Here is a 9,197-nt window from a genome sequence, read left to right as displayed (position 1 = left end):
GCAGGCTCCACGCTGTCAGTGCAGAGTTGGATGTGGGGCTTGATCTCCCAACCTGTGAGATCTGACCTGAGCTGAAATCAAGGGTTGGATGCATAGTCTATTGCTGCATAGCCTATTGCCGCCCAGGCACCCCCGAATGGCTGTTATTTTTATTTTCACTGGTTGTTCCCAGTTATGGTCGTCTCCCTGCCACTAGGGAGAGGGTCTGGAGAGTCCCCCACACTGCCATTCTGGAAACGTTTCTCTCTTGTGTCCCTCTTCCTTGCACTTTTGCTGCCTTTGGTTTGCACCACTCACGCAAGCTTTGTCTCACACTGTTTTCTAGAGGACCGGGATGAAGAGGGCGTTTTAGAAAGAATATCCAGGGCGCTGTGTGAAAGTGCTGTTGAACAGGTGGAAGTGGTGCCAAGGATTGACAAGGCAGACAGTAAACCTTGACCTGGAAGGCAAAGTGGTCAGCTGCTCTAGGACTCAAGATTTCCCCTCACTGTCCCCTACATTGGCCTTACTTCTCTGACAGTACTTGCACTCTCCACTACTATGTAAGGCTAAACATGTGCTAATACATTCACAAAGACTTGAAAGGAAAAGCAGGAAAAAACACCTCATACGGACAGCATCTTCATGTATTATTTTTATTTTTTAAATTATTTATTTATTTATTGTGAGACAGAGAGAGAGCAAGTAGGGGAGGGGCAGACAGAGAGAAAGAGAGAGAGAGAGAGAGAGAGAGAGTCGATCTCAAAAACTGTAAGATCATGACCTGAGCCCAAACCAAGAGTTGGACACTTAACCGGCTGAGCCACCCAGGTGCCCTGTGCATCTTCATCTTATAGATGAGAAAAAAAAACAAAAACCTGAGGCTCAAATAAGTACAGTGACTTTCCTAGAGTGGAGCAGGTAATAGGAACAGAGGTGTTTCGAGTCTTAGTTTCAGTCTTGGCAGGGAGCACCATGGGAAACCCTCTCCCATTTCTTTTTTAGAAAACAAAAGTAGAAGTGTGAATAAGAAGATAAGGTGTCTATTCCAAGGAAGTTTTTCGTTACAAGGCTATGCATATCATCTTTTCTGAAAAAAAATATTGACCCGATATGGTGACCTGCTTGTGGTCAACATGATGGTCTCAGTTTAGTGACTAAATCTGATCTCTTTTAGAGCCAAACTGCAAAGGAAAGAGAAAAAAAAATACATATGTGCGTTCTTGAGATGTTGCATCTAGATGCCAGCCTTCCTCGACATGTCCTATCTCCGTTTTCCAGTGATCTTTGCTGAGTATGGGGCGGGGGATGGGAGTCATCGACACTCACTAACATGAACTAAAAATATATATAACTCATCCTGCAGTCTGATACGGAAGACACGTTGAGACTGTTTATGAACAATAATTCTCATTTTCTATTGAATGCTATTCCTCATTGCAACAGAGTTCTTACTTCCATATAGAATAAGAAATGTGATTAAAAATAATAAAAACCAACATTTATTAAGTGCCCGTAATATGCCAGATACTTTGCTTGTTCTCTCTTATTTAATGGTTCTAGGAAATCAATGAGTTAGATATTTTTGTCTTGCTCATTTTCAGAAAAGGATGCTTTGAGAGGTAACTAATTAGGTTAATGTCAAACAGTCTGTTGTATCTCTTTTTTTTGAACCAGGGGGCCATTAAAAAAAATCCTTTAAAATGAAAAATTTGGATGTGCCATGGAGTTTTTTAAAACTAGGTTTTAGATGTATTTCATGAAACTTGTTCTTCTGTTCATTTTTTTTTCTGCATACAATTCATGGAAAGCTGGAACTTCTGTCTTTTTTTGGATTACTGCTCATCCGTTCAGTAATGTGTATGCTGCCTTCTCCTCTTCCTCATTGCTAATTTATAGAGACCATATGACTCCAGGACAATCCAGGCTGACGTCTATGGTCTGGCATAATTATTAATAGCTCTTCTTTATTCTCAGAAATGCCCTGGTGTGGATGACAATTTCACCACCACCTTTATTAAACATTCATCATTAAACACTCCGAGGTGTCATATTGAGGCTGCCCACTAGGTGTCAGTAGTGTAACCCCCGGAAAACACTCAAGGAAAGCATTTCATTACAAAAGTCATATCAGAGCAAATAATTAAGTGTAGTGCAGGAGCTACCTGCAGCCTGTCCATTCAAAACAAGTGAGAGAGCTCGGGGAGGAGAGCGGGATCAGGTGCAGGACAGACAGGTAGCTCCTTACTGGGATCTGGTGGAGAGGGAAGGACTCCTTTCTTAGCCAAAGGGCTCCAGTGATATCTGGAATGGACACCCTGGTGTCTTTTTTTAATTTTCACTCACAAGATGAAGCCAGTGTGCAGTGACGTGAAGAAACAGCTTTGAATGAAGACATGTTTTTCCCCTTCCTAAGCTGCTCTTCAGATCATGATCGGACGAAGGTCACATAGGCGACCTGGGCTTTAAGGAGTCTACCGAATGACTGACACACTTGAGCCAGAAGCTGAGTTATCTGAACACGAATCCTTTAAGGGACTCAGAACTCAATGACATGCTCGGACTCTTCTTGGAATGACTCACGGACTGTACGTATATTACCCTTGACCCAGGTGGATGCCCCTGCTCTCCAGAAACCCTCCTCACTGCAGATGTGTGGCACACCATGACGTACAGGGTCAGGGAAGCCCACAGCATGGGTTTTCAAGTGTTTGTGCCTTTCAATCCCTGGAGCTGGTTGCTATTGCTGGTGGCCTTCAAGTGTCCTGAAGCATCTTCTGATTTGAACGAATCCACAAATTCCACGGCCCAGCATGAACCTAACGTTCGGTTTGCTGCTGCAGGCTCAGAGCCAGATGAGAAGATATCTGTTTTTGCACTGGATTATGACTATGTGCAAATTCCTTATGAGGTCACCCTCTGGATACTTCTAGCATCCCTTGCAAAAATAGGTAAGTCCCCGCACACCTGGCTGTGAGAGTTGTTCTCCCCATGAGATAATGTATGTGAAAATGTCTTGCCCCTGGTGAACTACGTGGATTTTAACTGTTAACTGCTATTGCATCAAAAAAATCTGTTCCTTCGAGTCAAGGGGAAGCCATAACTGCTTTGTGTAAAGCCATTTCATCCTTCGGGACTGTGCTTTGAAATTTGAGCATACTTCTGGGTTCCGGGTTGTTTTGATTTCTTCTTGTTTCAGGATGACAACCATGTGACTATTTGGCACATGAAAATCTCAAGTTCTGTGCATTAAAAAATAGAGCAAGGCCTGTAGGTCTCGGAATGATGCTCCTTAGAAATTTTAGGAGCACATAATGATTCTTCTGTGAAATACTCTTCCTTCATTCTTGGCCATGTAACTGTGGGCTTCATAAATGACTCCCATTGTTTATTCTTTAAAGCGTGACATGTGCTCCTTGCAGATTGACAGAAAGCAAGGAGCAAGACAACCACACTCCGTGGTGGGATATGGGGGCATAGAAGATGACATGTCAGCAAGATATAAGTTTATGCCTGAGCCAAATGGAGGCGGTGGGGCACCTCTGGTTTCCTTTGTGAAATAAAGGAATTCGAATTCATGGATTAATTTCTAATCAGGGTTATCTGTGTCAAAAACCAAAGTGATCTTTTACACTCTGTGACCATTTAATCCTTAACTCCACCCCCTTGTCTCCTTAATACCAGCTTATGCCAAAGTGGAAAACCGATGCAGTTATCTCACTTATTAAGCATAGCATCTCCTTTGCCTCAGTTATGAACTTTGTTATTTGGGTAGATACATTGTCCTACTGGGATAGAATCCATGAAACATTTTGATGCTTATTTACTCTTTTCTTCTAGCATGGGTATGAAATATGGGTTGAACCACCGGATCTGGCAGTTAACTCCTTGGGATCAGGACTGTGGGTTCCATCTATTCATCTAACTTCCTCCCTGGGGATGACGGGGGTACTGGTGTATTCACTCGATGCTCCTTCACAACTGCTTATCATTATGAGCTAGTAAAGCCTGAAGAGTGAATGGAAATTGCTAGTGTGAAGAACTCTTGTGTGATTTGTCAAATCATTAACTTACACAAAGGGTCTCATGTTATTTCTAAAAAGTGCTCAAGTAAAACCGGCTTTCTAACAGGGTAACATTCTCAGTTCAGAGCTAGGGTTCTACTACCTTTCATGCAACCACATGGGCGCTGAGATCATTCAAAGTGACCTTGGGGCGCCTGGGTGGCTCAGTCGGTTAAGCGACTGACTTCGGCTCAGGTCATGAGCTCGCAGTCCGTGGGTTCGAGCCCCGTGTCGGGCTCTGTGCTGACAGTACAGAGCCTGGAGCCTGTTTCAGATTCTGTGTCTCCTTCTCTCTGACCCTCCCCTGTTCATGCTCTGTCTCTCCATGTCTCAAAAATAAATGAAACGTTAAAAAAAAAAAAAATTAAAAAAAAACCAAAGTGACCTTATGTGGATCTTGAGTTTTCCTTTGTGAACAATGCTGTAGATTCTGCCCCACCTCCTCCCCCAACTCCTTTCCTCTTCACAGTAATGGGTGAAGTCGGTCTGGGAATCAAGGAATGACAGCTGACACTGACCAGCTAGTCACCTTGACTTTCTAGGTCTCTGTGTGCCCAGCTGTGAGATTATTTCTAAGACCTCTTTGGGTGCAAATAAGGATTTTCTAGTGGCAAAGAGGTTTACATTCTCTAAACAGGGCAATGCAGAAAGGATATATTTGACCTTGGTTTTATGTTGTCATAAAACATAGATTGTTTTTTAGAGTATCTCATGTGTCCACACTCACTATGCCTAGAAGTTCAGAGGATGGTAAGACAGTATTGTTCACTGGCTTAAATGATCTTGATTTTCATGTTGATGGAATGCAACATACTTTAGGAAAAAAAATAACTTCAGTAGGTTATCAGTTGGATCATGCTGATTCAAGTTCAATGTCAAACTTGTTAGTCTTTAAGGATTCAGACTATTTCTATACTGTACAAGAAAAGAAGGTCACATTTATTGATTTTTATTTCTTACATGTCAAGTACTGGACTTGTAGTTTTATATATGGTGGCTCATGTGTCTGGGGCAAAAAAATATGACATAGAACTATAACATGCAAGAAATCTATATAGATTTTCTTAGATTCTATATTACAAAACTAGAATCAAAATATAATTGATAATTATTATATTTATCATTTATTCTTTCATTCAGTCATTCTATCAAGACACATTTATTAAATGCCCATACCATATGTGGAAATGACCATGGTCCGTGGCCTCAAGGGACTAGTTGAATGGGGAAAACAGATGAATTTAGCACTGCCTGATAGGCACTCTGACAGAAGAATATCACAGCTCTCCCCCAGTCTTTTTTAAAACATCCAACTATGTGTGTTATAGAAGAACAAAATTAGAGAACAAAGATAATACAGAATCACCTCAGACTTTTTGTTTGTCTTTTATTTTAGATCCACCTCTTGGAACACTATAGAAGGGTGTTCCTTGAGTCATTGGGCAGAATGGAATTGTAGCGCCATCTTTGACTTTCAGGCAGGACTTTGTTATTTGTGGCCATTTAAATTTAGGGCCCTGGAACTGTAAACTCTCTCAAAGTGACTGACTCTATTGTCCATCATGAAAGGGAGGAGAGTTGTACAGTGTGCAATGCACATGATGGTTCTCTTTACAATGCCTTACTTTACAGTGCATGGCACCTCTTCCTGCTACCACTGCGTAGGTGTAGCTTAAGGCAGTTGCATGTGGGATCCATTTCAGGAAACTCAATTCCTGGAAGCAAGACCAAACTGGGAAGACACGGGGACTGAGAAAAGCACACTATAGACTCTTCCACCTCTTTTACATATTAAAAAGTTCAGTGTAGTTAAAATAAGCACTAACTGAAGAAGATGAAGAAGAAGAGGAAGGAGAAGAAGGGAGACGAAGAGGGGTAAGAGGAGAAGGAAGAGAAGGAGGACAAGAAGAAGGAGGAAGGAGGGGGAGGGGGGAGGAAGAAGAGAAGAAGGAGGAAGAGGAGAAAGAGAAGGAGAAGAAGAATACAGGGAGGAGGAGGGTGGGAAGGAGGAAGAGAAAGTTATCATTAGGAAATGGAGAGAGCAGGACTCTCAAACTCTTGAAGGAGGCCTTAAAGCCTACTTCAAGCCACTGGCTTGAAGCCAGTGGATAGGCTTGTGGTTTTGGATTGTCCCTTGATACTAATTACATTCTATCATAATAACCTGCCTGCTGATAATAAATGAAATTCAAACTGTGATCAAGGAAACCCACATGCTCTTTGGATGGCTGGACTTAAAATTCCTAAGGAGACATTCAATGGCTCTCTGTGGCCTATGGGAGAAATATTCACTCTTTAGCCTTGAACTCAAGACCCCCTATTATATGGCTCAAAATCATCTTCCAACTCTTCTTCCAATATTCATCCAATTCATAATTTCCTCCAGCCAGGTGACCTCCTCGATAAATGTTAGACATATCTGACTGGGCCATTCCCACCTCTGTTCCTTTTCCACTGGAATTCTCCCCACCTAAAATCTCTCCCATTCTTTTGTCCAGCTATGTAACTCCTTGTCATACCCCAACAGCCTGTTCAACTTCTGCTTCCCATATAAAAGCTTCTTTGGTGAACATTTAACCTGATCAATCATTCATTTACACACTTGTAGATTCTTTCAGCAAATAGACCAGCTGCTGTGGGCAAGACACCTTGCTAAGCACGTTGGGGAGATATAGAAATGTATGTCATTCTGTCTGAGTTGGAAGAGTCTGGAGGTGAGCAGGGGAGATAAGTCATGCACAAAAAATGATAGAGAACATTGTTGTTAGATACTGATAAAATAATACAGTAATTCAGAGGAAGACATATGATTTCCTTGGGAAGTGGTTGGAAAAGGTTTGAAGACTGTGATGGACCTAAACAGGTTGAAGAAAAGACAACCCAGGCAGCATTAATGGTAAACGAAAACTAGAAAGGTGTACCGCAGGGAAAAGATGTGTAGTTGGCTGTGATGTAGGATGGATATATAAGGATAGCGTTGGGTGGGAGGGATATTGACTTGGAGAGAACCCCAGAGTGAACTGCTGTGCCCTGATCTCTTCTTATATTTGTGGAAATAGTCAATGTACACTTCGCTGTATACTTATGCATTGCCTTGCTTTTGTCTTCTTATTTGTTAATGTCTTATTTCTGAAATTCCACCAACAGCTGGAATCGTAATAAACATGTTTGGTTCTCCACTTTATACACAGTGCTTCCCAGTGGGTTGGTCTTGGCCCCGGGATGCTTCCCAAATGCCCTCAGTTTAAAAATCTGTGAGTTGCTTTATGTGCCTTCAGAGACTTAGGTGGGGACTGAGATGATCAGATACATGTGGTTTGGAAAAGTCACCTGGCAGCAGGAAATAGAGTGGACTGGGGACTCGAGGGTGAGCTAGGAGAAGAAGCTAATGCAGTAGTCAGGATGGGAAATGAGGAGGCTTTAAAAAAAAGCGGTGGTTGTACAAATGGGGAGGAAGAGCTGGTCTTTAGGGGCATGACTGAGAGACATAGCTGATGAAATAGGGAGCTGGTTGTAGGAGGGGCAAAGTTGACAGGGCTTCAGGGATTGTGACTCCATTTCCTACTTAAGTGGCTGACCGGCTGGCAGTGTCATAGGTTAAATAAGGAAAATAAAATAAAGGACTGAATTTTTGTTTATTGGTTTGGGGAAGGGAGGCTCAGAAGAAGCTGATGTTTAGGTGACTGTGATTGACTGCCTGAGCCCTGAAGGTGGGTTTTGCAGGAATGCAAAGGAACTCCACTCTCTTCTCTCCTCTTCCCCCACTGGCCTCCCAGATCCTGTAAGGTGGGGAAGCAGGGAGGGGCAGGAGAGGGGACGACTGGCTGAGGACCACTCTGGGACCTGCTCTGGGCCTGGCATGTTAAGTACTGGATCTTGTTTAAAGCCCCCACAACACTTCCAGTCCCTGCTATGCATGGGGACCTGAGGCTCAGGGATGCACAGCAGCCTACCCAAGGTCCCCTCTGCTTGGTTTTAGATGGCCTCTTGTATACCAGTCTCCTGGTAGCTTAGTGGCCAGAGCCATCTTATTTGCAAACATCTAAATGTGGTTCTCTGCTTTTCCCTAGGCTTCCATCTTTACCACAGACTGCCAGGCCTTATGCCAGAAAGCTGCCTCCTCATCATCGTTGGGGCTCTGGTGGGCGCCATCATCTTTGGCACTGACCATAAATCTCCTCCTGTCATGGATTCAAGCATCTACTTCCTGTATCTCCTTCCACCCATTGTCCTGGAGGGTGGTTACTTCATGCCCACCCGGCCCTTCTTTGAGAACATTGGCTCCATTTTGTGGTGGGCAGGCCTGGGGGCCCTGATCAATGCTTTTGGCATTGGCCTCTCCCTCTACCTCATCTGCCAGATCAAAGCCTTTGGCCTCAGTGATGTCAACTTGCTTCAGAACCTGCTGTTTGGTAGCCTGATCTCGGCTGTGGACCCTGTGGCCGTGCTGGCTGTGTTCGAGGAGGCGCGTGTGAACGAGCCGCTCTACATGATGATCTTCGGGGAGGCCCTTCTCAATGACGGCATTAGTGTGGTGAGATGTCAAAGCATGTCCCCGGGGAGATGAGGAGTCAGGTGAAGCTGGAGACAGCAGTCCATCCTCTGGGCAAATGGAGAAGGCTGAGCATGACTGCGTCAGGGCAGGACAGGAATAGGCTTTGGTCAATAGAGTATAGCCAAGTTCTGGTGACTTCTCTTAGGATCTGCTACAAATAAATAATTGCTCACTAATGCTGCTTGTCATTCAGTAACCAAATAGCTTCTTTAAACAGAGGAAAAGGAGAGGACAGATCATTTTTTAGTTAAAATCAGGTTCTCAGAAGAAACTGTTGTCAAAGGTTCTTCTGGTCTTTTCACTAGGATAATCGGTACTTTACCATTTTTCTTTTCTCTCATTCACTGGACCTCACCCTCATTCCTTTCATATGCTTTTTGTTTGTTTTGTGTTTAACATGTTGCATGCAATAATGAATTTAAATAAAAGATGAGGTAGGAAGGGAGTTGAAAAGGATTTGCAAAATTGTGTTAGCAGCCTTGATTGCATGACTCCTACAGAATATGTGAATGAGGCATTTTTGCGTAAGGACTCCTTCTGGGGAGAAGCTGAGAAAAACTTCACAGGCTGTCAACACAGGGCATTGAGGCCCAGAAGAC

General features: G+C 43.3%; 1 protein-coding gene across 1 annotated transcript in view; it reads left to right on the top strand.

The window, feature by feature from the left end:
• Positions 1-2,196: 2,196 nt before the first annotated feature.
• The window catches only part of SLC9A4 (solute carrier family 9 member A4), a 67,165-nt gene continuing 60,164 nt past the window's right edge, over positions 2,197-9,197 (top strand). Inside the window, exons 1-2 of the mRNA XM_047851147.1 lie at positions 2,197-2,930; positions 8,114-8,577. Coding sequence (XP_047707103.1) covers positions 2,645-2,930; positions 8,114-8,577 — 750 coding nt within the window. The 5' untranslated portion in view covers positions 2,197-2,644. The remainder of the gene's footprint in view (positions 2,931-8,113; positions 8,578-9,197) is intronic.

This window comes from Prionailurus viverrinus, chromosome A3, assembly GCF_022837055.1.
Source record: "Prionailurus viverrinus isolate Anna chromosome A3, UM_Priviv_1.0, whole genome shotgun sequence".
NCBI classification, from domain to species: domain Eukaryota; kingdom Metazoa; phylum Chordata; class Mammalia; order Carnivora; family Felidae; genus Prionailurus; species Prionailurus viverrinus.
The sequence above is the reverse complement of the archived record's forward strand: the minus strand, read 5'-3'. Positions and strand labels throughout refer to the sequence as shown.